This window comes from Tripterygium wilfordii, chromosome 2, assembly GCF_013401445.1.
Source record: "Tripterygium wilfordii isolate XIE 37 chromosome 2, ASM1340144v1, whole genome shotgun sequence".
Classification (NCBI taxonomy): Eukaryota; Viridiplantae; Streptophyta; class Magnoliopsida; order Celastrales; family Celastraceae; genus Tripterygium; species Tripterygium wilfordii.
In genome coordinates this window covers 11,472,602-11,498,222 of record NC_052233.1, presented here as the reverse complement: position 1 = coordinate 11,498,222, position 25,621 = coordinate 11,472,602, and the positions used below count along the sequence as shown (strand labels likewise).

General features: G+C 39.3%; 8 protein-coding genes across 9 annotated transcripts; 7 read left to right on the top strand and 1 right to left on the bottom strand.

Annotated features, from left to right (window-relative positions):
- The first annotated feature begins 799 nt into the window (after window positions 1-799).
- On the top strand, window positions 800-3,911 carry LOC120012203. The gene is made up of 4 exons (XM_038863517.1): window positions 800-1,322; window positions 2,161-2,259; window positions 2,370-2,859; window positions 3,346-3,911. The coding sequence occupies exons 1-4, from the start codon at window positions 1,070-1,072 to the stop codon at window positions 3,695-3,697; spliced, it is 1,194 nt and encodes a 397-aa protein (XP_038719445.1). The 5' UTR covers window positions 800-1,069; the 3' UTR covers window positions 3,698-3,911.
- Window positions 3,912-5,107: 1,196 nt separating this feature from the next.
- Window positions 5,108-5,685, top strand: LOC120005076 (dirigent protein 23-like). Its single transcript, XM_038854525.1, has one exon. It carries the CDS (start codon window positions 5,134-5,136, stop codon window positions 5,683-5,685), a length of 552 nt encoding a protein of 183 aa, XP_038710453.1. The 5' UTR covers window positions 5,108-5,133.
- Window positions 5,686-8,171: 2,486 nt separating this feature from the next.
- LOC120011326 (dirigent protein 23-like) lies at window positions 8,172-8,738 on the top strand. The gene has a single exon (XM_038862419.1). The coding sequence runs from the start codon at window positions 8,172-8,174 to the stop codon at window positions 8,736-8,738; it is 567 nt and encodes a 188-aa protein (XP_038718347.1).
- A 434-nt stretch (window positions 8,739-9,172) lies between these two features.
- LOC120011316 (dirigent protein 23-like) lies at window positions 9,173-10,596 on the top strand. Its single transcript, XM_038862406.1, has 3 exons — window positions 9,173-9,580; window positions 10,070-10,194; window positions 10,434-10,596. Exons 1-3 carry the CDS (start codon window positions 9,173-9,175, stop codon window positions 10,594-10,596), a joined length of 696 nt encoding a protein of 231 aa, XP_038718334.1.
- A 1,005-nt stretch (window positions 10,597-11,601) lies between these two features.
- On the top strand, window positions 11,602-12,242 carry LOC120005276 (dirigent protein 23-like). The gene has a single exon (XM_038854827.1). The coding sequence runs from the start codon at window positions 11,602-11,604 to the stop codon at window positions 12,157-12,159; it is 558 nt and encodes a 185-aa protein (XP_038710755.1). The 3' UTR covers window positions 12,160-12,242.
- A 744-nt stretch (window positions 12,243-12,986) lies between these two features.
- On the bottom strand, window positions 12,987-17,640 carry LOC120013913 (translocase of chloroplast 120, chloroplastic-like). Of its 2 annotated transcripts, none has more exons than XM_038865898.1 (2): window positions 17,487-17,640; window positions 12,987-17,155 (listed from the first exon to the last, which is right to left on the bottom strand). In XM_038865898.1, the coding sequence occupies exon 2, from the start codon at window positions 17,128-17,130 to the stop codon at window positions 13,264-13,266; it is 3,867 nt and encodes a 1,288-aa protein (XP_038721826.1). In that variant the 5' UTR covers window positions 17,131-17,155; window positions 17,487-17,640; the 3' UTR covers window positions 12,987-13,263. The 2 variants fall into 2 exon arrangements, with proteins under 2 accessions (XP_038721826.1, XP_038721833.1); XM_038865905.1 differs by having other exon boundaries at window positions 12,987-17,286; window positions 17,487-17,637.
- A 2,125-nt stretch (window positions 17,641-19,765) lies between these two features.
- LOC120007037 (pentatricopeptide repeat-containing protein At2g21090) lies at window positions 19,766-22,103 on the top strand. Its single transcript, XM_038857199.1, has one exon. It carries the CDS (start codon window positions 20,027-20,029, stop codon window positions 21,830-21,832), a length of 1,806 nt encoding a protein of 601 aa, XP_038713127.1. The 5' UTR covers window positions 19,766-20,026; the 3' UTR covers window positions 21,833-22,103.
- Window positions 22,104-23,296: 1,193 nt separating this feature from the next.
- LOC119982926 (PI-PLC X-box domain-containing protein DDB_G0293730-like) lies at window positions 23,297-24,651 on the top strand. Its single transcript, XM_038826531.1, has one exon. The coding sequence runs from the start codon at window positions 23,506-23,508 to the stop codon at window positions 24,466-24,468; it is 963 nt and encodes a 320-aa protein (XP_038682459.1). The 5' UTR covers window positions 23,297-23,505; the 3' UTR covers window positions 24,469-24,651.
- Window positions 24,652-25,621: the final 970 nt, after the last annotated feature.

Sequence of the window (25,621 nt, the reverse complement as noted above, 5' to 3'; positions counted from 1 at the left end):
CGAGCCGTTTATCATTACGATAGGTGTCAAGTGGAAGTGCAGGGATGTATGTAGCTGAGTTGAGGCATTGACCTTAGTTCTTCACTTTCAAACGTAACAATTGAATTATTGATTTTTGTGAGTTGTAATTCGGTCAATTTTGGGACAAATCCGATCAATTAATTGATTGATCTATCAAGAAAAGTCAAACATTATCGTTTTTATAATTTATTTTACACACTTGACATTTAGGTGTTGATTTAACTGTTACGTTACATAGCCCATTCCTCATGCCCATCTATGAGGGACGGAAAAGTATTATTTCCTCCAAAGTGTAGAGATACATACATATATATATATATAGTTTATTATTTAATGCAATTGAAGTGATGGGCCTGACAGTCTGAAATAACAGTTGGTGGGCCACATCAGAAAGAGAAGATCATGAGCCCATTAGTTTCATGTTGGCAAATTGTCTTCACAATGTCAAGTTGCGACTCGTGAGTCGTGACCACTAAAATCACGTTTATTGCATCACTGTAATGACTATGCCTACCATTTCATCATCACTGTAACTTTGTCCAGTCCAAGAGGGGAAGGAGAAGCTGGAACCTTTTTGGAGTGATTTGCAGGATTTCATGATTTGTTGTGTAGATTTTGATTATTTTGCTACCTTACATGTGTTTCATGTTGTCCATTGTTGTTTGGGCCAAAGGCTGCTTTATTCTTCTTGGGTCGTCATTGTTAGTTCTTCAAGCCCAGTAAATATTTCTTAGGTTGTCATAGGTCCAAAAATGCATTGATTGTGTGAGGAATATTGAACCTCTGCTTCTACGCCACTTCGGTTGGACTATCAATCCTGGCACAAAATCTTAAAACAGTTTTCTTCCGGACTTAGAGTGACATAAGGCATTTCTCATGAACTTGTTTTCTTCCAGAGGCCAGGGGCAGGGGAATGTTTTGTTTGGGCATGTCTCCTTCACATTGAATAATGATATGACTGACTATATGATATTCTCGCGCACACGCATTATATTCTCCATGAACTTCATTGGTGTCCTTCGTGAATCAACAAGTGCACGAGAGAGGTATGATTGAAGAGAAAGAAATAGGAACAAGTGAACAAAATTTACTAGAACCCCCGCATGTGCAATATGGTTGGAAAGAAGAGGAACTGATAAATGAAGCATCTTTACTTCCCTTCAAGCTTTCCCACCAAGATCATTTGACAGGCCAACCAATACCCGTCGCCAACAAAACTTCCGAATATTCTGATTGCAGAGCTATCCACGTCTCAGAGAATCATGCTTGGAACAAAAAGGGTTTTTCCATGAACTTATTAGGTAAAAGCCCATTTGAGCTGGAGATAATTCTGCTGTGATTATGATCAAGTAGTTTTCTCCCTTATATTAATGCTCAATAGGTGTTTGACAAAATGCTTTTGAAGCACTTATCATTAATGATGAAACTAACTGTGGCACTATCATGAGATGTTGTGTGATGTTCATTTTATTGTATTGTTTTTAGTGTCTAAATCTTGTGTTACTCGAAGGCATTGTACAGCAATTGATGGCATAATATAAACCATCGACATAGCATGATAAACACTGTGGAGAGACTGTTTTTATGAGACCTAAGTTGGGACTAAACAACCCTGCCTACTCACCTTCAATGCATTAAGATATCTATAATTAAACATTCCTGCAAATCTTTGCAGGTGGTTGCAGAAGCAACACACCCCAATCAATGACTGTCTCCTTTGTTAGGAAGTAGTTGGCCTAGTTTTTTTTTCGTAACAATTCCGTGTTATAATTTAATGCAGCAGAAAAATTAGAATATCCTGCTTCTTTTGAGTAGAGTTCACATTACATCTATTGCTAACTGAGCACAATTTTTTTTGAATTTTTGGTGGTTATATGAAAGAATTAATTGTTAATAATAGGACAAATACATCTTCTTTACCAGTCCGTTGCCATCCACATTAAATGAAGTTTTTGTACTGTTTGTGTTTTCAAAATAACTCATAAATGGGGACAGTTGAGAGTTGAAAAATTCATCACATACTCCTTATTTACTACTTGTGATCAGTGATTTTGCTCCAATCCTCTTTCAACACCCATCTCTTGCTGATGAATTTATCACAGGAGTTTGTGTTCATAGTTTTTCTTGTTCTTGCTGCAGCCATTCATGGAACTGAAGCATATTCAATGGTCACTGGCACTGTCTTCTGTGACCAATGCAAGGATGGTGAAAGATCCCTCTTTGACTACCCTATTTATGGTAAGACTTGTAATCCTTCAAACTATGTTGTTGATTTTTGTCTTAATCGTTATCTTTACAAGTTCAAGCAACATTCTATATGTTATAGCTTGGATGTGGATTTTCTGTAGGAATCAAGGTTATGATGGCCTGTGCTGATAGTAGTGGGCAGATCACAATGTCAAGGGAAGAGACCACGAATTGGGTTGGGAACTATGCAATGAGATTTGATGGAACACCAGATTTGAGTAACTGTTATGCGCAGGTTTTACCTAGTACCGGTGGTGAGGGCTCAATGGGTTGTGGTGTGGGTGCTGGTCCTGCTCAGAAACTAAGACTTATGTTTAGGATGTTTGGTATGGAAATGTATGCTGTGGATTCTTTGCTTTCTCAGCCTGCTCAGCCCATGTCATTCTGCCCCAAATCAGCAAACCCTTTGCCTAGCCCTCCAACGCCTGTAAGGCCAGCTCCTGAACCGGTTACGCCAGTAAGGCCGTCTCCAGAGCCAGTCACACCTGTGCGCTCTCCTCCAAACTTCAGGCTTCCCCCATTGCCACCACTGCCTCCATTGCCTCCAATGCCACCATTGCCCTTCTTGGAAGCATCAGCCTGCAGCCATCAGTAAGTTTGTCAATTTAAGGCCTTCTTTTTCTGGAAACTTAGAATTTTTGTGGGGATGCTTAGGAACTATAGTGGTTAATCCGAATTGATGGAGAAAGTTGGTTATACGGAAATCTAATGTTGCAATCTGTGAAATCGCCATTTATCTCAACAATTAGTTTGGATGAATATATGTATTCATATAATTTGGATTAGGTGAGAGGTGAGATTTGAACCTTAAACTTCTTGTTTGGCTGAGCCTATGATACCATATAAAACACCATTTTTTACTAACTCACACCTACTGCTAAGAAGTTTTAACCCAGTAATGTAGTCTTCTTTGTTAGAGCAACATGATACAGTGATTAAATTGCTTCTTTGTGACTTTATAGTCTTTGAAGTTTCAGTCACAAAAACAGCCCTTACTAATTGTGGTTGCGATTTTTGCATCCAAGGTATTCATATGATCGTCGTCTTAAATTCAACTGAAAATTGATGAATACACAGGTACTGGACAATGCCACAATACAAATGCTACTGGAGAGCAGTGAACCCTGAGACGAAGGTTGCGGTCATCTTCGGGGTGCTTGCAGCCCAGAAATATGGGAACGACATTACGCTGTGGCAAGCATTGCAGGGCAGGGGAGACCCTTACAGGACTCTACTAAGGGAAGCAACAACTGCACTCCTCAACTCCTACGATAGTCTTCTATTCCCTTACCATACACTTGATGTTCTCACACACATGAATTGGGCCCTGATGGGTTCCCAGAGAAGTGTCCTCCTTACAGGTCTAAGGTTCTTGAGGGCCAACTCTGGTTCTGCCGATGTCACCTGCAAGTTCACTCCTTGCCAGTGATTTATTTATACATCAATTTGTTTTGCATTACTTCAATGGTGATATAGAAGTTACAGTAAGTATGACTAAGACGATATTCCTATTTATTTCTGTGAAAGTTATAGGAATACAGAGTTTGTCTCTTACCATTTCGCTAGATATATATATTCCCATTCGAGGGAAAGAACTTATTATGAGTACATTTGAAATATATTAGCTATTCTTTCCCCTTCTAGCACAGAAGATGAATATCCCAAAGTTTCTTTGAACGATGTTGTTTGATGAGAAATGGCAAAAACCGATTAAGCTTCTGGCTCTTGTGATCATCCTAGTGTCAATCAGAACATGAGCAAGGTTGTGGAGAGAAGTAGAAAAGGACCAATCTCCTATTGTATCATTCTACTTTCGACATTGTTATGATCCCACATTGTTTAATGTGGAGAAATTAATGCAAAAATAGTAACAATGGCAGTTTCTACATTGCTTAGAGCAACCACCCGCCACATTCTCTTTCAAACTTTCTCTTTCAAGTTTGAAGAGGAGTCCTCCTCTTCCCTGCCAATTTTCTTTTGCTTTTCTTTCTTTCTTTGTTTCAATAATATGAGCAGATGATGAGACTCTTCATGGATTTTCATTTTCATATGGGAGAGATAGATTTCAAGAATGATGTATGATCGGAGATCCTATAGCATGTTCTGGATTTCAAGTTCAAGTCTCAATAGGTATGCTTTCGATATGTATGGATTTGGATCTAGATCTACTTCCACATATGCTTGGAGAATTGCTCAAATTGTCAAATATGCTTTGCTCAAGTTTTTTCTTTTATTTTTTTTTGTTTATTTGTTTATTCTGTCATAGTGTTGTGTATTCAAGTTGTTTTTTGTTTATTTAATTTATTCAGGTATATCTCAGTGTAGTTTGTAATCCGGTATTTTTTCCGGTGTAATCAGGTTTTTGTTTGAAATTCTCAAATGTAATCCATTTTTATAATGACTCGGATGCCTATGAGTCTCAAATTTTCTTGACTAAGTTATTGGAAAAACGAATATAATTTGGTGTGTGTGACCTTAAAATTTTTTTTTTCTTAGAGCCGAAACTTATTAAATAGTAACAACCAGTTTGGACCTAGCATGGAATGAGCCTATGAAGATAAGGTCGTGTGGAATGCTTTGAATCGACTCAACGATGCCTTCATCTGGTTGAATCGACCTATCAACCACCAATGCCTCCATGTTAGAAAGCAAAACAGTTGACTTTCTTTTTTTTGTTCGATAGAAAAAACTGTTGACATTAATTAGTTGATAACTTGTATGGTTGTATTAATACATAAACAATGTGGGATTGACCATGTCAATTAAGCCTAAATGATTTGTTTACAATCGATCCATAAATCTCTATAAAAAAGAAGAAGCCGAGCCAACCTATCAATCACAGATAGATAGTCTAAGTCTCTTAAGATGGCAAAACTGTGCAATCTCTTGGTTCTAGTCTCTCTCATGGCAGTCCTAAAATGGGCTCAAGCCGAGCAAAGTTGGGCCAACAGAGTTGTGGGAGAGAAGGAGACGGTGACCAACCTCCAATTCTACTTTCACGACACGTTCACCGGCAATAACCCAAGTGCCATAGTGGTTGTTTCACTCAATTCCACAAAACAAAACCCTGCAACCTTTGGTTCTATCGTAATGGCCGATGATCCGCTGACTGTAACGCCAGACCCGAATTCGAAGCTGGTGGGAAGGGCCCAGGGTCTTTATGGGTCAGCCGGACAAACTGAACTCTCTCTCATAATGGATATCAGCTTGATATTCACGGACGGCTTCTACAACGGAAGCTCACTCAGTATATCTGGTATCAACCCGGCTTCCAACCCGGTCCGTGAGATTCCCATAGTGGGTGGGACCGGAATTTTCCGGATGGCCCGTGGTTTCGCCATTGCACGCACATATTCTTTTAATTTAACCAGTAACGATGCTGTTGTGGGGTACAACGTTACCATTTTTAGTAGTTAATTAAGGGTCTGTTTGTTATGTTACTATTTTTCATCGTTTTTTTATTTTTATTTTTCAGGAAAACAAAACATTTGAATGTTAGTTTGGAAAATATGAAAAACAAGAAAATCAGTTGAAATTTTGTTTTGTTTTACGTCGATGCTGATATCCATTACAGTACATACGACTAAGAGGCTATAACTATTATGAGTTTATTGGGTTGGCTTTGGTCCGGACGAACTAAAAAGGTTTCGAGCATACCAAATAAGTCCTGGGTTGGTTCGGATTTGAAAACCGAAGACAGCTCTAATTTTCCCTTTGAAATAAACTCAAACCTCTCAAATAATCACCAAGCAAACAAAATACCAATAATATGCGACTCAAGAATGAAGCTTTGACTTTGAATCGCCATGTTTCATCAAGTTGACTTGTATGCCCGATCCACTATATGTAAATGAATACGAGACTAGTTTTAAAAGTTTCTTGCCTCGACATTCCTGTGTTGTACAGAACATGCAATCAATCAATCTCCCCCAATCAAAACTGTTGACTTTAATTAGTTTATAACTTGTGTTAATACATATTTTAACATTAAAAAATGTTAAAAGAGAAAATATACGACATCAGTAATATCAAAGTCTTTCGATGGGTATATATTTCGTATTTGTAAAGCTTATCCCTAACAAATATCTAGACTTTTTCCTCAAAGCTTAGTGAGTTGGGCTTAACTCACTTGTAGAGTTTGGGAGGAACAAAATCTGTGAGGGTAATCCGATATATTCACGAAAACCAGAACCTCAAAGCGAACAATATATTTTGTTGTTTAGTGGTGTGGAATTCTAATATAGTATCGGGACAACATAAGCAGACAATATAGTTGGTGGGGCGAGCCCAGGGGCTCTTTGGGTAAGCCGGACAGATTAAATCCTCTTTGATAATGGATATGAGCTTTAGCTTCACAGACGATTACTATAACGGAAGCTCACCCAGTATATCTGGCTTGAACCCAGCTTCAAACCCAGTCCGAGAGATTCCCATCATGGGTGGGACAGGGATTTTTTGGATGGCGCATGGTTTCGCAATTGCGGATACGTATTCTTTTAATGTTACGAGTGGTGATTCTATTGTGGGGTACAATGTTATTGTTTTTAGTAGTTAAGATATTTTTTCTTCAAGCAATGTTACAAACCCTCAATTTATGCTCTCTATTTTATCACCAATCTTATATGGCATATACGATAGTTATTGATTAGAAATACACATATATAACTCACTTAACATTCAATATTTCACATGGATTAGAGGTAAAATGAAAGTCATAAATTAAGGGTCACAAGTCTTCATTTTTTTTTTATATGTTCTCAAGGGTTTTTAGGCTATTGGACCATAATTGTGAACATATCCAATGATGGGCTTCGATGGGTCTTGGTTTAATTATTGAATTGTAGTCCATTGGGCTGATTTGATTTTTCACGACATAGGCCCAAAGCTCAATTGTAAGAAGATCGTGGCGGACCAACCACCTTGTTAGGCCTAACTTAGGCCCAGAACCAACGTCTAAACAATTACATTGGGCTTCAAGGCCTTGGGCTGGGTAATAATGGATTGAGAGAACTTCCATTCCACAATGGGCCCAATTATTCAATGCCTCGGCAACTTGTGGTGGAAAATCGTAGTGGCATTTTCTAATCATTCTTTAAAGTTCAAACTTCGCACAATGACAAATACATCTTTTTCAGAGAGCAGAAGGTTCAAGGGATTTTTTTTTTTTTTTTGAAAAGAAGAAACTTTCATTAAGACGGAAAGGGGAGACAATCCTTCTCAAGGATTTACATTAAAACTAGACATTCCATCTACAAAGGAGACATTGGCAAAGAACCAAAGTGACACATAAAACAAATGACTACAATAAAGAAGATAGCGCAGGTGACATTTGCACATGCTCAACTGAGCGATGCCTCATCTCTTAAATTATAATAAACGAAAACACCAATGAGACTTGAATTCACGATTTTCCGTTTGCGGTAAGACTTATCGCAGTGAAATACCCAATGAAACTATTATGAGTTTATTGGGTCAGCTTTAGCCCGGACCGACTAAAAAGCTTTCGGACATATCAGATAAGTCTTGGTTCTGTCCGGGTTTGAAAACAAAATACAACTTCTATTAGACTCAAGAATGATGCCTTTGAATCGCCTTACCAACCACCAATGCTTCCATCAGTTGACTTGTATGCCCGACCCTCTATTGATGAGACTAGTTTTAAAGTATGTTGCCTCGACTTTCATGCATTGTTCAGAATATGCAGATCAATGAAACTGCCCCAATCAAAACTGTTGACTCTAATTAGTTTATAACTTGTATTAATACATATTTGGACATTAAAAAGTAAATTATTCGTTTGCAAGTTTGCCTAAATGATTTGTTTATAATCTATCAATTTCTATAAAAAGAAGTAGCCGATCGAGCCAACCTAGGAATCACTGAATCACAAATAGTCTCTTAAGATGGCAAAACTATGCAAGCTCTTGGTTCTAGTCTCTCTAATGGCAGTCCTAAAACGGGCTCAAGCAGAGCAAAGTTGGGCCAACAGAGTTGTGGGAGAGAAGGAGACGGTGACCAATCTCCAATTCTACTTTCACGACACATTCAGTGGCAACAATCCAAGTGCCATAGTGGTGGTTCAACCCGATTCCACTAAACAAACCCGTATTCGCTTTGGTAGAATAGTAATGGCCGATGATCCGCTGACTGTAACGCCATACCCGAATTCGAAGTTGGTGTTCCGAGCCCAGGGGCTCTATGGGTCAGCCGGACAGACTAAACTCTCTTTCATAATGGACATGAGCTTGAGGTTCACGGATGGTTGCTACAACGGAAGCTCACTCAGTATATCTGGCATCAACCCGGCTTCGAACCCGGTCCGAGAGATTCCCATCGTGGGTGGGACCGGAATTTTCCGGATGGTGGGTGGTTTCGCTATTGCACGCACCTATTTCCGAAATTTTACGAGTAGTGATGCTATTGTGGGGTACAATGTTACTGTTTTTGATAGTAAAGGCTTTGAGCTTTAGCTTCACGGATGGGCCTACAATGCTAGCTCAATCACTACATTTGGGAAGAGCCCGGATATGAACCCGATCCGAGAGTTACCTGGTTTCTGAGTCTATGACGATTAGTCAACGTACGTTCTCCTCATGTTTTTGCAGGATGCTATCTTGCTCTGCTCTTTATTTTCCCTCTGAAATAAACTCAAACTTGTCAAATAATCACTAGGAAAAAATATCCATAAAAGAAAGAAACAATCAATTATATGCGACTCAACAATGATGCTTTGAATCTATCAACATTCAACCACCATTGCTTTGAATCGACTCAACGATGATGCTTTCATCTGGTTGAATCGACCTATCAACCATCAATGCCTCCATTAATGTTGGAAAGCAAAACTATTGAGTTTCATTAGTTTATAAGTAGCCAATCTAGCAATCACAAATACTCTCTTAAGATGGCAAAAGTACTGTGCAATCTCTTGGTTCTGGTCTCTCTTATGGCAGTCCTAAAATGGGGTCAGGCAGAGCAAAGTTGGGCCAACAGAGTTGTACGAGAGAAGGAGACAGTGACCAACCTCCAATTCTACTTTCACGACACGTTCACCGGCAAGAACCCAAGTACCATAGTGGTTGTTTCACTCAATTCCACAAAACAAAACCCTGCAACCTTTGGTTCTATCGTAATGGCCGATGATCCGCTGACTGTAATGCCAGACCCGAATTCAAAGCTGGTGGGAAGGGCCCAGGGGCTTTATGGATCAGCCGGACAGACTGAACTATCTTTCATAATGGATATCAGCTTGATATTCACGCACGGCTTCTACAACGGAAGCTCACTTAGTATATCTGGTATCAACCCGATGGTCCAACCCGGTCCATGAGATTCCCATCATGGGTGGGACTGGAATTTTTCGGATGGTCCGTGGTTTCGCCATGGCACGCACATGTTGATACCGTTTGACAGTGTGTTTACACTACGTTTAAGTCCATCTCACCTCACAACACCACAGTTTTTTGTGACACGCCAAACGCTTTTTGTCAGCAGAACTCACCTTGCAGCACTACAGTTTTTTACCTCGTAGCATCTCACCTCACCTTACAGCACTCCCAAACGCTTACAATATATGTTGAATTATCCCATGTAATCAAATTAGGTCAATTACTTTATTTTAGATTAATGTACAATGTAAACGTTAAGTGATTTTATATTAATATTATTAGTCATCTAATATGACCGTAATTTAGATAGATCAAACGCACCTCACAACACCACACCATAATTTTAAAAGTGATACGCCAAACAACTTCGCGTTTGAACTAACCTCATAGCACCACAGTTTTAAACCTCACAGCACCACAGTTTTAGATCTCACAGCATCATAGTTTTAGATCTCACAGCACCGCATCTCACGTCACCTCACAGTATGCCCAAACAGACACATTCTTTTAATTTAACCAGTAATGATGATGTTGTGGGGTACAATGTTACCATTTTTAGTAGTTAATTAAAGGTTTGTTTGGTATGTTTTTATTTTTCGTGCCTTTTTTTTTATTTTTTAGGAAAACAAAACATTTGAATGTTAGTTTGGAAAATGTGAAAAACAAGAAAATCAGTTGAAATTTTGTTTTGTTTTATGTCAATGCTGATATCGATTACAGTACATATGACTAAGAGGATATAACTATTATGAGTTTATCGGGTTGGCTTTGGTCCAGACCTACTAAAAAGGTTTCGAGCATACCAAATAAGTCCTGGGTCGGTCTGGATTTGAAAAACAAAGATAACTCTAATTTTCCCTCTGAAATAAACTCAAACCTCTCAAACAATCACCAAGCAAAGAAAATACCAATTATATGCGACTCAAGAATGAAGCTTTGACTTTGATGCGCCATGTTTCATCAAGTTGACTTGTATGCCCGATCCACTATATATGAATACGGGACTAGTTTTAAAAGTATGTTGCCTCGACATTCATGTGTTGTACAGAACATGCAATCAATGAATCTCCCCCAAGTAAAACTGTTGACTATAATTAGTTTATAACTTGTGTTAATACATATTTTAACATTAAAAAGTGTTAAAAGATAAAATATACCACATCGGTAAGATCAAAGTCTTTCGATTGGTATATATTTCATATTTGTAAAGCCCATCCCTAACAAATATCTAGACTTTTTCTCAAAACTTACTGAGTTGGGCTTAACTCATTTGTTGGGTAATCCGATATATACACGAGATTCGGAACCTCAAAACGAACAATATATTTGGTTGTTTGGGGGATATTGGAATTCTGATAGAGTATCGGGGCAACATAAGCAGACAATATAGTTGGTTGGGAGTGTGGATTTCTGATATAGTATCAGGACAACACAAGCGGATAATATAGTTGGCTAGGGGTGCGAATTTCTAATGTGGTATCGGAGTAATTTGGTTTTATTGGACGTAGCATATACTTCATTTGTTGGGTTTGGCATACATAAAGTCTCATATTGGTTAGACAAAAGTCTACCAATGAGTTTATATGGGCAAACCCCACCCCTTACTAACTAACTAGGCTTTTTCATGGATTTAGTGACAGGCTAAAACTCAATTGCTCGGTCTATGAGAAACAAACCCATGAGAATAATCTAATGTATCCACAAAAGCGGAATCTCAAAACGGACAATATATATAATTGACTAGTGTAGATTTCTAATAACAAGTAAAAAGACAACACTTTGCCAATTTGTTAATTGATGTCCTTACGCATGTGGCTATTAGTTGTCCAAAGACTTTTTTCGTAGTTTGCACGTCTATACGTTTGCCTTGATTTGTTTACTATCCATAAATCTCTATAAAAAGAAGTAACCGAGCCAAGCTAGCAATCACAGATAGTCTCTTAAGATGGCAAAACTGTGCAATCTCTTGGTTATAGTCTCTCTAATGGCAGTCCTAAAATGGGCTCAAGCAGAGCAAAGTTGGGCCAACAGAGTTGTGGGAGAGAAGGAGACGATGACCAACCTCCAGTTCTATTTTCACGACACAGTCAGTGGCAAGAACCCAAGTGCCATAGTGGTGGTTCAACCCAATTCCACAAAACAAACCCTTAAAGCTACAGGCTTCGGTACGATAGTAATGGCAGATGATCCTTTGACTGTAAGGCCGGACCCGAATTCAAAGCTGGTGGGCCGGGCCCAGGGGCTTTATGGGTCTGCCGGACAGACTATTATCTCTCTCATAATGGACATGAGCTTGATCTTCACAGACGGCTGCTATAACGGAAGCTCCCTTAGTATATCTGGCATCAATCGGGCTTTGAACCCTGTTCGAGAGATTCCCATCGTGGGTGGGACCGGGATTTTCAGAATGGCACGTGGTTTTGCGATTGCGAGCACGTATTCCTTCAATGTTACGAGTGGTGATGCTATCGTTGGGTATAATGTTACTGTTTTTAATAATTAAGGGTCTGTTTGATTTGTTTTCTAGGAGTATTTTTTATATTTTTATTTCATGTTTCTGTTTTCTATTTTAGAAAACAAAACAGAGGGTTTTTAGGCTATTGTGCCATCATTGTGAACTTATCTAATAATGGGCTTCCTTGGGTTTGAAGTCTTGATTTATTTTTGAATTGTAGCCCACTGGGCTGATTAGTTTCTTCCCGACGTAGGCCCAAACCACAATGGGCCCCAATAATGCAATGAGATGAATTCAATGATGGGCTTCCTTAAGTCTTGAACTCTTGACTTACTATTGAATTGTAGCCCACTGGGCTTATTCGTTTCTTCCAGACTTAGGCCCAAACCACAATGGGCCCAATAATTCAACGAGACCAATGTCAATGGCTTGGCAACTTGTGGTGGAAAATACGCAGTGGCATTTTCTAATCATTTTTCAAAGTTCCATCTATAAAGGAGACATTAAGCAAAAAACCACATAAAAACAAACCACCAAAGTAACAGCTGCATTACCCACTCCCATGGCCATCTCTAAAGACCCCCCCTGTCACATGAATGGTAGTCTGGTTCAATCCTGTTGAAGAAGGATATATGCCTACCCTCCAGCAGAGAAGGCCAGCTGACCAAAAAAACCGAATCAAACCAACCGATTGGTCAGTTGTTGTTAAACTTATCTTAGTGAAGAATGATCGAAAAACCGACCAAACCGCCAATAACTCATCGATTGATTAGTTAAATTTATGTCAAAAACCAACCGTGGACACCCTAGAGAAGGGTATTAGACTACTACTAAGTCATAAAACAGAACCCTCCTGCACACCAAATCAGTAACAATAGGAAAAGAAGCACCTTGGCTTCAACACTTTCTACATTGCAAACACAAAGAAGAGAATGTGAAGTAGTTTTTGAGTAGAACAAAACATGTCTGCTATAAAAATTATATCCAGAACCCTGACATAGGAAATTATAAAATTCAAAATGGTGGCACGGTTGTTGAACAGAGAGCAATGGCCCATGGTCTGATGGGAGCAATAGCCACCACTGGCATATATGACATATCTAACGAAGAAACTAAAATCACTACAATAGCGCAACATATGACAAAATTTCATCATTGTCCAAACTGCCTTTGCTGGGAATAACCAAGTAGCTTTTTCAAAAGGGGGATGAGGCCAAACAAAGCAATTTGAAGCTGTTCTGAGCTGTTTAGACGGATACTCAACTGTCCTTCTCCCTTGTTATTCAAATTGGCACGAGCAATCAAGTTTGTTGACCGTCCTACAGGTATTTGGGATTGTATATTACACCTAACAGCTTGATCTCCATGCCAATCCATGACAGATAGCCCAAGAGTTGATAGTGAACGACCAAGAGGATAATCCTTGTCTCTCAATTGGGCTTCCAGGCTGCCGCCATAAGCAACATCACCACGACCAGTCATTGCACCACCGGTCATAACAATATTGAACCTTTTGTTAACAGCTAACTTATCTTCAACTTTCACCCCACCAGATAAGACATCACCCAAGAGGGTAACTGAGAGACCACCCTTTGCTGTATTCTTCCTGAAGTTCAAGAACCTTGTCTCACCTCGTAGGGTATAAGCTAAATCCTTCTCGATAGTTTGCATATCAAAACCTAAGGATGATACTTTCCCCTCCCCATGCTTTATCGAGCTTGCCAATTCCATCTGAACATTTGCATCCTTCTTATCCTTTGTAACCTGGCCCGAGAGAGACAAAGGAATTTTGTCTTTGACAACAAACAATCTCTCTACATTTATGCCTTCGTAACCAACGTCGTGGTCCCAACCAAGAGTTTCTAGAACAGGTCGCACAACCCACTGGTTGTTAGAATCAAGACAACGGTATCGGTGCATGGGATTATCAGAGTCAAAAGAGGCAGGCAAGGCCAGATCTGGCATAGGGACTGGCACAGATGCAGGACTGCCACTTTCTTCTACACTTTCACTGTAGTCACCTGGCATATCCTTTGCTGCAGCAGACATTTTCTTCATCATCTTCTTTCTCCTTCTCTCTTCTTTTAACTGTTTCTTCATAAAAAGTTTTTCCCTATATTTTAACTCATCAAAATATGCCCTACTCTGAGCTTTAGTAAGCTTTGACACCTGGGCCTTTGACAACCGTTTAAATGGTGGCAAATTATCATAGCTTTCATCATCAGAATCTGAAGACTCGTCCAAATCATCATCTTGATCATCTTCATCGCTAAACTGCTCTTCAGGCAGCTTGACTTGTGGTCTTGATTGAAGAAGTGACGACAGAAAATATGGTAAAGGAGGTGCTCTTGAACGTGGCACAAATGGCTTTGCAGGTGGACTATCTTGCAACTTCAAAAGAGCATTTGCTTCAGCAAGAATTTTTGACGCAAAAGACAACAAAAGCAAATGGGGCTTCCAAACCTGACCATTCGGCAACACTCTCTGTCCAGCCCTATTTGTTCTGCATGCAGAATGGTTCTCTACTAATGCAACAGGATTCATGAGACGCATATCCCCTGCCGCCTGACGAATTGCTTGCTGGACAACATGAGAACGTTGAGTGACAAACATATCATAACTTGAAGCAGTACCATTGGGACCATCAGGTGGGGCAGAAGCAGCATGAGTCAGAACCACTATTGCATTAAACCATATAGATGGTCCAAATATCTCAGTGATGGTGCATAGGAGAGGCATATCACCAAAATCCCTGCTCTGCATGTCCAATCTATCAAGATATAAAACAATATCTGGAGGATTTTTCTTGATAAAACGCTTAACAGAGTTGAGAATCTTCTCATTCTGCCGTTGGTCAGACCAAGAAGGTAAAAGGCCTGGTGTGTCAATTACACGAACTTTGATCCCCTGCACAGTTCCCACTACATCCTGAACCCTCCTTGTACCATTGTGAAAAGCATCAGTGCCAAACATAACCTCATCAAAGATTGAATTGATGGTTGCACTTTTGCCAACGCCTGTCTTTCCGAGAACCAATATTGTGCAAGAGAAATCAAGGGGCTCCTGCCCAGCAGCATCAAGTTGTTCTGCCATGGCACTTGCTCGATCAAAGCTAAAGGCACCCACACGACCCCCATTTCTCCCTCGCAGCTGTTCAGCTAATCCCAGTCTATACAAGACTTGTGCCACAACAACATTATGTGGAGTCTGCCCAAGCCTATGAGCAAGCCTCAAAAATTTTACCCTTATCATCTGAAGCTTTTCGCGTGTCTCATCATATAACTCTCCTTCCCCATTAGCGCCATCTTCAATTTGACGTGCCTGCACAGGAGCAACAGCCCCATTTACACGGGGTTGCTGTACTGCCCGAGGCACAGGTTCCAGTAATGGTGCAGCTCGGCCAAGGCCAGCAGGTCGAGCAGGAGGAGGAACCGGACTGGAAGATTTTCCAGAGGAAGAAGCAAGTTCTGCCTCAGGCTGAATTTCACGTTTTGTACTCACTTGAGCCCTTTGCTTCTCTACTTGATCCTTTGTCACCTTCCTAATAGCCTTCTTAGATAAAAGATATCTGAGGCTGACTTCATTAACTTTTTCATCTGTTACATGAGGTTGAGAACTGTTACCATCGTCACCACTTAAATCTGACGAAACAGCATGAATCTTCTCATTTTTCTCAATTGCAGAATTTTCTGATGTCAAGCTTTGAACATTAGTAGTGAGAGTTACATTTTTCACTGATGGGACCGGGTGAATGGGTGCATCACTAACTCCACAAGTTTCCCCAAGTTTCTCAGAATCCAATACAGTCGGCGCATCGTTCACCTCCCCATTCCTTACATTTCCATGTTCACCTTCATCCTGTCCCTTTGAGCAGATACCAGTTGTGATATCTTTCAATTCCCTGTTCTTGTCATCCTGGCATTTTGTATCAATTCCAGCTACATTGCTATTTACTTCTTCACCTTTATCAGCCCGCAGCACAATACAAGTCCCAGTTGAAATATCTACCAGTTTTCTTGTCACCGTGCCTAGATGATCAGTGTCGAAATTATTATCCTTCAAGTTCTCACCCTTAGCATCTGCAGCTGAAATCTCTCGAATAGATTCAGTCTTTTGAAAATAATAAACAGCATTTTCCTTTTTCATACTGCTATCCCCATTTTGAAAATTTTCACCATATGGATTTTCCTCTAAGCTGTAATCACAGGAGTCTACGATTTTGGGATCCTCTGGTACCACAGAAGATTTCATACCCACTTCATAGGAGGTCTCAAAAACTTCCGTTGTACTGTCAGTAGCAGCTTCAGGCAGCTCAGTTTTTGCATCTGTAGCCAAAATCTCTCCAATAGATTCTGTCGTTTGAAAATAATCAACGGCATTTTCCTTTGTCATATTGCTATCCCCATTTTGAAAAGTTTCACCATATGGATTTTCCTCAAAGCTGGAATCACAGGAGTCTACAATTTTGGGATCCTCCAGTACCACAGAAGATTTCATACCCACTTCATAGGAGGTCTCTGAAACTTCTGTTGTACTGTCAGTAGCAGCTTCAGGCAGCTCAGATTTCACATTCAACCCATCAACTGTCACTTCTTTCCCAGTACCTCCCTTGTCAATCTTATCCGACACCACAGCCCCATCAGCACTCAGCCCACCCACCAAATCCTCTACAATTTCCATCCCAACTCCAGCTGCAGCCACCTCCTCAACAGAAACCCCAATCGCCTCTTCAAAAGTCTCTGTCTCGCGTCCTACATTAGAATTTTCATCAACCACCACTGGACCGCCTGAATCAACAACACTTTCAGCAATGTTTTCTGAATCAGGATTCATTCCCTGCATCTGCACAACCTCTTGGGAATCCAATGCCTCCTCAGAAACATCATCTTCAAAATCCTTCCGCTCATCACTCCCATCCACATCCTTCACCTCTACTACCCTTTCCCCAACTACCTCATCTTCCACATGGTTTTTCTCTACCGCAGGTGACCCATCAACTCTCTCAACACCATTTTCCATTTCCAAACTTTATTCAAAGAAAACCCTACAGTCACCAAAACCCATAAAAACCCATTTCAGCATCAAACTAATAACACAGTAGTAATCAATGGCACCATTGTTTAACAAACCATCAGTTCCATTTCAAAAACCAAAACCTTAAGAAACGGAACACTCCTGAATCAAACACCCAAGTAAAATTAACAAATAGAAAATTTCAATTATATACAAGTGAAAAAACATCCCTGCAAAAGATCATATCTTTAGAGTGTTTTCATTGTTTTATTAGGGTTCAGAAAAAATAAAATGAAAGCAAATTCAAAGAAATTCGAAAAACAAAACATCCAACAGCATAAGAACATAATCAAGAAGCCTACCTGGCCTTGCAGAAGCAACACAGAGAGAGTAAAAGAGAGCAGTAGCTGGTGAAATTGAGACACCGAGAGAGTTGTTAAAAATGGCTTACTGGTCGATGAATCAGGGGATAAGAGTTGATGGACGGATGAATTTCGCTGCAGGGTTTTGATCCAACGGTTTCAGATTCCCCTCATATATATCATCGATGGGGGCGCCGATCTTGCTGACGTGGTGGACGTGATCAAGGGTCACAAAAGCTCTCGCCATTTTCAAAATTGAACTTATTAAGTGTGCCCGTGCATCAAGTGGAGTGTGCGGATGAAAATTGTCAACCGTTCGATATCACAAGATTTGATAACTAGCAAGTGGGGCTTGATAAAAATAAAAATAATAAAAAAGTAAACATTTTGTCTATGAACTTAAATTTGGACCGTCATATTCGTGGCTACATAATTTTTTTTCACCTAATAACTTTTTGCATAGTACATGTCTAGAATATAGCTTTATTAATATTAAGAACAAGTTGTTCATCAAGTTATTGTAGTCACAAGAATACAAGCCAAAAGGCAACAACATAGATAGGATAAGAAGATAAAAGAGACCCATTTGGTTAGGTTTTTTTTTTTTTTTTTTTGGATTAGATTGTGTTTGTGAACATAATTGAACTTGTATCAAAAACATATCTTGAACCCAATAATTATTGATTCAAATTCAAAAAGGGGTGTATATCCTCTATGTTGAAATCAAATTGAAGTTGGTCATATGCTTATAGATATATGTGATTTTCTATATTTCTATTTGGCTCACTCCTTTGTCCAAACATGTATAGTATCCAACATGATCACATGTATCTCATAATGCTGTCCAATATGGTCTATTGGTAATACTAAATACTACCCCAATTGTCAATATAGAAAAAGTTATGGGAGATTCCCAATATTATTGATAAAATCATAGCAAACCGTGTGTATCATCAAAATCTTATTTTTCCATTAGTCTTGGTTTATTCTCTCAGGTCTCACCCACTTCAAGTATTCCCCTTTTTCCCACACTTTTCCATTCTTACAATTGGCAGTAAGAACACTTTAGGTAACTTAATTGTAAAAAGGTCATGGACATTTTTAAAATTGTAAAAAAGTACAATTTAAGGGTAATTTGGTCATCTGACTTAAGATATTTTTTAGTTTATACCTACAATACCCTCCTCTTTCTTCTTCTTCTTCTCCCTCCAACTATCCAACTCTAGTGTGTCCTCTCTTTCTCTCCTTCTTCTCTACTAAAAGTTATCTCCTTCTTTCTCTCCTTCTTCTTCTTCTTCTTCTTCTTCTTCTTCTGGTTCTCGATCTGGTTCTTCGTTGTCTTCTTCTTCGTTTTTGGCCGAGTTTCTCCTCTCTTCATCTCCTTCTTCGTCGTTGCTCAATCTGGACTGCGTCGAGTTGCTCTGCTTTGTTTTTGACAGATCTGGACTATGCTTCGTTGTTTAATCTGGGTTGTGCTTTGTTTTTTTACAGATCTGGACTCTGGTTCGTTTTTTGCAGAGATGTATCACTATAGTATCACCATAGTATCACCAATACCAAAAAACCACTAAAATGATGAAACTAGTATGCATACTTCATCTTCCTAACTACTTTTCCTTTCTTGATTTTCTTTTCTTGGTTACCTCTCTTGTTCGTTTTGAAAAAACATTTACAAGTGCAGAGATGTATCACTATAGTATCACGAACACAAAAAATTTATTAAAATGATACAATTGAACCAATATGCATACTTCTTCTTCCTAATTACTTTTCCTTTCTTGGTTTTCTTTTCTTGGTTTGTACATCTCTTGCTCGTTTTGGAAAAACATTTACAGCTGCAGAGATGTATCACTATAGTATCACGAACATCAAAAATCCACTAAAATGACATAATTGAACCAGAAAGATATGTAATGCTATCAAATTTACATTCTAACATTTATATCATCATTTTATGAGCCAAAAATATAAATTGAACACTAAATTGAATCTTCTATTTAAAAGTATCACTATTGTATCACAATTCGTGGAGAGAGAAAATCAAAATTGAGGTTATTTTGGTAAAAGATGATCCCCAGTGTACTTTTTTAAAAGGATGTTTTAGTGATTGCACTTTTTTACAATAAAGTATAACTTAGTGTATCGGCCTCCAAAAGTCCCTTTAGACTTTGAAGTTTGGATTGGGTCTTTAATGGACCTAATCCATTATCAGGCCCAGTCCATATTATATTATATATTTGGACGCTTTTGTGGATGCGCAGTCCAGGCCCACCTAATGTAACATGTTTGCGCTTCTCATTCGTCCCTTGCTTACCTCACTAGCAACTGTTTCCACCCGATCATAACTGTCAATGCCGGAACCCCACGGCTCGCAGCGTCATAGGAACAGTTAAAATATTCAGTATACACCACCGGCGATGCCACAACTCTCACCGGAGTCCCTAATCGGGCAGCGATGTAGATGAGGAAGAAGAAGAAAGACAAAGTTAAAACTAAAACAAGACCCTCCTCGCGCAATACTCGCATGATTCGTGTCTTCAATGCCCTCTTTCTTTCCGTCACCCAAGAAAAAACCAGTACCCTGCATCGTCCAATCCATTATAGAACTCTCCTCTCGCGGTAACCTATCAGAAGCCATCTCATCCCTTCCTATATTAGTCAGGAAAGGCCTGCGTTTGCCTTCTCAAGCCCTAGCTCATCTACTGCAACAATGCGCAGCAACTAAGTCTCTGAAATTGGGAAAATGGGTGCACCTTTACTGCAAGCTCACCGGTTTGAAGAAACCTTATACGTTTTTGTCCAACAATTTGATCTTTATGTATATGGAATGCGGAGATCTGTCCAATGCAGCTAAGGTGTTTGATAAAATGTCTGCTAGGAATATATATTCATGGAATAATATGCTCTCTGGGTATGCTAAATTGGGAAGGATAAAGGAAGCTAGAAATCTGTTTGATAAAATGCCGGAGAGGGATGTTATTTCTTGGAATACAATGGTGATTGCCTATGCACAGAACGGATGTTGCAATGAGGCGGTGAGGTTTTTTCGGGACTTTAGGAGACTGGGGATTGGGTATAATGAGTTCAGTTTTGCAGGCATTTTGACGGTATGTGTGAAGTTAAGAGGATTGGGGCTTGCTAGACAGGTTCACGGGCAGGTATTAGTTAGTGGATTTTTGTCAAATGTGGTGCTTTCGAGCTCAGTGGTTGATTCTTATGCAAAGTGTGGGGAGATGAGTGATGCAAGGAGGTTGTTTGATGAAATGCCCGTGAGAGATGTCCTTGCTTGGACCACCTTGGTGTCTGGGTATGCTAAATGGGGTAACATGGAGGCAGCGGATGAGTTGTTTGACGAGATGCCTAAGAAGAATCCTGTCTCATGGACGGCTTTGATTTCTGGTTATGCTCGACATGGCCTAGGACATAGAGCTCTTGAATTGTTTACAAAGATGATGGTTTTCTGTGTAAGACCTGATCAGTTCACTTTTAGCAGTTGTCTTTGCGCTTGTGCCAATATAGCTTCACTTAAGCATGGAAGACAGATACATGGTTGTTTGGTGCGTACCAACTTCAGACCTAATACAATTGTTGTGAGCTCTCTTATCGATATGTACTCAAAGTGTGGAGCTCTTGAATTTGGTAGGCGGGTTTTTAGTGTAATGGGTAATAAACGAGATGTTGTTTTGTGGAACACAATGATTTCAGCCTTAGGTCAGCATGGTCTTGGTGATGCGGCGATGAGGACATTTGATGACTTGGTTAGTTTTGGAGTAAAACCAGATAGGATCACGTACATTGTGATCCTTACCGCATGCAGTCATTCAGGTCTTGTGCAGGAGGGCCTCAAGCTTTTCCAGTGCATGAGGACCATTGGCCATGGCATTGTCCCCGATGAAGAACATTATGCGTGCTTGATTGATCTCTTGGGTCGAGCTGGGTGTTTTGATGAACTAATAGACCAGCTAGATAAAATGCCTTTTAAACCAGATGACCGGATTTGGAATGCCGTACTTGGTGTTTCGAGAATTCATGGTAATACTGAGATGGGAAGAAAAGCAGCTGAACAGCTTATTGAGTTAGAACCTCAGTCATCTGCCGCCTATATATTACTGTCAAGTATATATGCTGAGCATGGGAGGTGGGAATCTGTAGAAAGAGTGAGACGACTCATGAAAGAAAGATGTGTGAGGAAGGAAAAAGCTATCAGTTGGATAGAAATTGAAAATGAAGTACATTCTTTTGCAGTATCAGATCAGTTGCACTCATTGAAAGAAGTAATATACTCTGCCTTGGATCAGTTAGCTGGCCATATGGAAGATGTTTTCTCTCTTGATGCTGAAAGATAGAAGTTCATTATCTCCCCTTCTTCGTAGTAGTTTCGAAAGACCTTCAAGCAGTATGTTTCATTTACATTTAAATTTCCAGAAGAAGTAAAATTTTTACTGCCCTGAAACAAGCAGGCCTTCTCTGTTTAAAGGTTATGATGGAACCCCAATAATCAAAGCATACTTGATAGGTGATGGTGACAAATACATTTTGCTTCATCTTGTTTCATCGATTTTTGACTAATTTGTATCAAATAAAATTTTTGGTGGGAGAGTTCCCAGTTCTTGTCTTCCTACTTCCTATTGTGAATGTTTGATTATGATATTGTGACATGCAACTCTGTACCTATGAGGAGACTGTAGCCCCTCACCTGTACTGATACATTGCCAAGTACTTTCTGTCTCCGAGGGACAGTTGAACGAGCGACTCATGAATGCTGCCGGGTTGGACGAGCCAATAACTCGAACGCGTTCGGTCTGTTTTCCCCTTGGGGTCATATCTACCCTTCTATCTGATTAGGATTCTTTGTCTTGCATAAGGAGTTTTGAACCTATCATTATCAGTGGACCATCTCTTTGTATAAATTATCACATTCTCAAAATAATAATTTTGGATCATTGACTTGGACTAATAATTTTTTTAGGTTTTGTGACTCCTTTCACCACATAAAGTAGTATTGATTTTTTACAACATGGAGTGTTCTATTTTAAAAAAAAAAAAAAAAAATTGAAGTAGGTTTCAATGATATCACATTCTGAATATCTGATTGGTGATACCAAGCTGTGGTAGATTGTCCAATTAGAGCTTGACCCACCAAACTTCAATTTATTCCCTGTCTGATGTCCATAATTCTTAATCATGATACGTTGCCAATTTCTTCCTGATTGACCCACCCAACTTGGGTTGCTTTCCACTATAAATGATCATTAAGGGCTTTTGTACACTAGGTGGTGGTTGAACCACTGTTAGAAGGCCAACTGTACCTCCGCAACAAAACTCCATCATATCATCATCAATCAATAGAGTTTTTATTTTAAAAATTTAGGATTGACTACATAAGTTTACGAGAATATTACCGCGAATCCATCACATATATTTATTTCCTCCATTTATTTCTATCATGAATTAATGACCTAAAATTGATATATAACAGCTTATTAGGTTAATTTCAGTTGAAATTGAAACTGATAACAAAATTTATCTCGTTAACAAAAACTCCACTCAACCTTGTGAATCATTGTGGGAGATTCATTGTGTTTAACCAAAACAAGATATGCAACAAACTCAAAGACAAATTTGGACAGCCATACAAGTGGACTGTGGTCCAACCAAAGAAAACAGAGATAAGGACCTTCCTCCAATAATGCAATCAACAAGGCCATCAAGCTAACAAGACAATTCAACAACTCCATTTTCAAGTGAATTAAATAAGAAAATAAAACAAAAACTAATCTTCTTAACAGTCTCTCTACAATCCAAGAGTTCTTAATAATCCACCCAAAATTTGACATTAAAAATGCTCTGTTTTAAAACCAATAAAACCATTTTTTCTCTCTTAATAGCCTAACACAAGAAAGGGGAGAAAACCCAAGAAGAAGAGGAAGAAGAAGAACTCACAGCCTCCTCTCCTCCTCCTCCTCTTCTTCTTTTTCTTCTTCATCATCATCATATTCTTCTTCTGAGATTTTCAAAGATGGGTTCTCAGGTATCAAAACAGGTGGAGAGGAGAAAGGCAATAAAAACAGAGAAGAAAACTCTCATCGATCTCAAAGTATCCGATGGCTGTGATTTTCCTGGCTGTGATCACCGTCCACAAGACAGAAAAAACTGGATGTCAAGTCTCAACCCAGAAAAGCTTCACGTAAACCAGATTGTATGGCCTGGAACACACGACTCTGCAACCAACAAAATTGGAATCCCCTTAATCTCTCGTCCATTCGCGCAATGTCAATCCTTGTCAATATATCATCAGCTCGTTAGAGGAGCCAGAGTCCTCGACATCCGGGTTCAGGAGGATCGCAGGGTCTGCCATGGAATTCTCTTAACATACAGTGTTGATGTTGTAATTGAAGACATAAAGAAGTTCCTGTCAGAAACCGAGTCAGAGATCATAATTCTGGAAATCAGGACTGAATTCGGACATGAAGACCCTCCAGAGTTCGACAAGTACTTGATTGAAAAACTGGGAGATTATTTGATTCATCAGGACGATCATGTGTTTGGAAAAACAGTAGCAGAGCTTTTACCAAAGAGAGTTATTTGTATTTGGAAACCAAGAAACTCTCCGCAGCCGAAACACGGGAGTCCATTGTGGAGTGCAGGGTATTTGAAAGACAATTGGATTGACACAGATTTGCCATCAACGAAGTTTGAGAGCAATATGAAGCATTTGAGTGAGCAACCGCCAGTTTCATCAAGAAAGTATTTTTACAGAGTGGAGAACACTGTGACACCACAACCAGACAACCCTGTTTTGTGTGTGAAGCCTGTGACTAATAGGATTCATGGATATGCTAGGTTGTTCATCACTGAAAGCTTCTCCAAAGGATATGCAGATCGGTTGCAGATCTTCTCTACTGATTTCATTGATGAAGATTTTGTTGATGCTTGTGTTGGACTTACTTATGCTAGAGTTGAAGGGAAGGCCAATATTTGATAACTTGTTCTCTTGTAAGTAGTTTCTGGGTCCAATAAAGTTTATTCGTTTGTGTTATAATCTGTCTGTACCATCATTTCTGTGTGATGCATAAAGTTTGGTGTTGATTGTTCTTCCACTTTATGTGAATAAAAATCTCATTTCTGCTTAGTGGGTTTTTTCTTATAATGAAATTTCTATCAACTTTTGGATTGTATTTACATGGCTGATTTGATGTGTGTCCCTCCACTGAGCATTGTATTCCTTTAATATCTACCACCACGTGGTTGTTAAAACTGAGAGTTCGATTCTCGATAGAAACAATACTCTTGTCATCCTAGGTTACGAAAAAAGGAAAGGAAGAAACTTGTTTTTCTAAACCAAAAATGGTGTTATTTTTCATGTTCAAGAAAATGAGTTAAAAGGTGGGGATGGGATAAGTCCAATAAAAAAGCACTCTTTTAAGAGTTCTAGACCCTGTTTTTCTATCAAAAGTAACAGCTGCTTTAAGCACTGCAATCTCAACCGATTATAAGAAAGCCAAGAAGACAATGCAGAGAAGTCCTAGTAAGGATGTACAGAATTGTCTTGTATAATAAACTTTTGTCATGCCTTGAGTTCCTCTAAGTTTTCACTCCAATGAGCAATGGCACAGCTAGAAACAAAATATCTAAAGATGAAGCCGAACAGTGAAAGCTAATCGTCTTAATGAAAGTCAAGTGTTCATAGTTCAATAGGCAAAACCAATGTCAGCCACAACAATATTGCAGTCAAGCCAACTGAAAAGGCCTTCAAACAAAGCAAGGGTGAATAAAGAATTTCAGAGTCGTCCTGAAGATGTAAAACCAACATCAACTGTGAACCAATTTCTAAAGAGCAATGACACATTCTGACACAAGAATTTGATGGCTAAAATCACATAATATAGATCATGAAGGAAATACAGCAAGGATTGTTAAATACTCAGTAACCTGTCTAGATGTTCGTATGATGCAAGTTCGTTTGATAAAAAACCGCAAAGTTAATGTAAGAGACAATGTGTAATCTGCATTGGCTTGTCTCTACAAAATTGGTGTTTTAGAACTTCCTCCAGGCGTTGGATTACCGATGAAAATATTCCTGCAAAGGGTGCCAGGATTTTGCTGAAACACCTGCATGAACAATTTTTCCGAAT

Bases quoted from the DNA above. Each gene is read 5' to 3' on its own strand.
- LOC120012203 (XM_038863517.1), top strand. From the start codon at position 1,070: ATGATTGAAGAGAAAGAAATAGGAACAAGTGAACAAAATTTACTAGAA. The intron at 1,323-2,160 runs GTAAAAGCCCAT...TTCTTGCTGCAG, and splicing joins TTTTTCCATGAACTTATTAG to CCATTCATGGAACTGAAGCA. The intron at 2,860-3,345 runs GTAAGTTTGTCA...ATGAATACACAG, and splicing joins GCATCAGCCTGCAGCCATCA to GTACTGGACAATGCCACAAT.
- LOC120005076 (XM_038854525.1), top strand. From the start codon at position 5,134: ATGGCAAAACTGTGCAATCTCTTGGTTCTAGTCTCTCTCATGGCAGTC.
- LOC120011326 (XM_038862419.1), top strand. From the start codon at position 8,172: ATGGCAAAACTATGCAAGCTCTTGGTTCTAGTCTCTCTAATGGCAGTC.
- LOC120011316 (XM_038862406.1), top strand. From the start codon at position 9,173: ATGGCAAAAGTACTGTGCAATCTCTTGGTTCTGGTCTCTCTTATGGCA. The intron at 9,581-10,069 runs GTCCAACCCGGT...TAAACCTCACAG, and splicing joins TATCTGGTATCAACCCGATG to CACCACAGTTTTAGATCTCA. The intron at 10,195-10,433 runs GTACAATGTTAC...GCTTTGGTCCAG, and splicing joins AGTAATGATGATGTTGTGGG to ACCTACTAAAAAGGTTTCGA.
- LOC120005276 (XM_038854827.1), top strand. From the start codon at position 11,602: ATGGCAAAACTGTGCAATCTCTTGGTTATAGTCTCTCTAATGGCAGTC.
- LOC120013913 (XM_038865898.1), bottom strand. From the start codon at position 17,130: ATGGAAAATGGTGTTGAGAGAGTTGATGGGTCACCTGCGGTAGAGAAA.
- LOC120007037 (XM_038857199.1), top strand. From the start codon at position 20,027: ATGCCCTCTTTCTTTCCGTCACCCAAGAAAAAACCAGTACCCTGCATC.
- LOC119982926 (XM_038826531.1), top strand. From the start codon at position 23,506: ATGGGTTCTCAGGTATCAAAACAGGTGGAGAGGAGAAAGGCAATAAAA.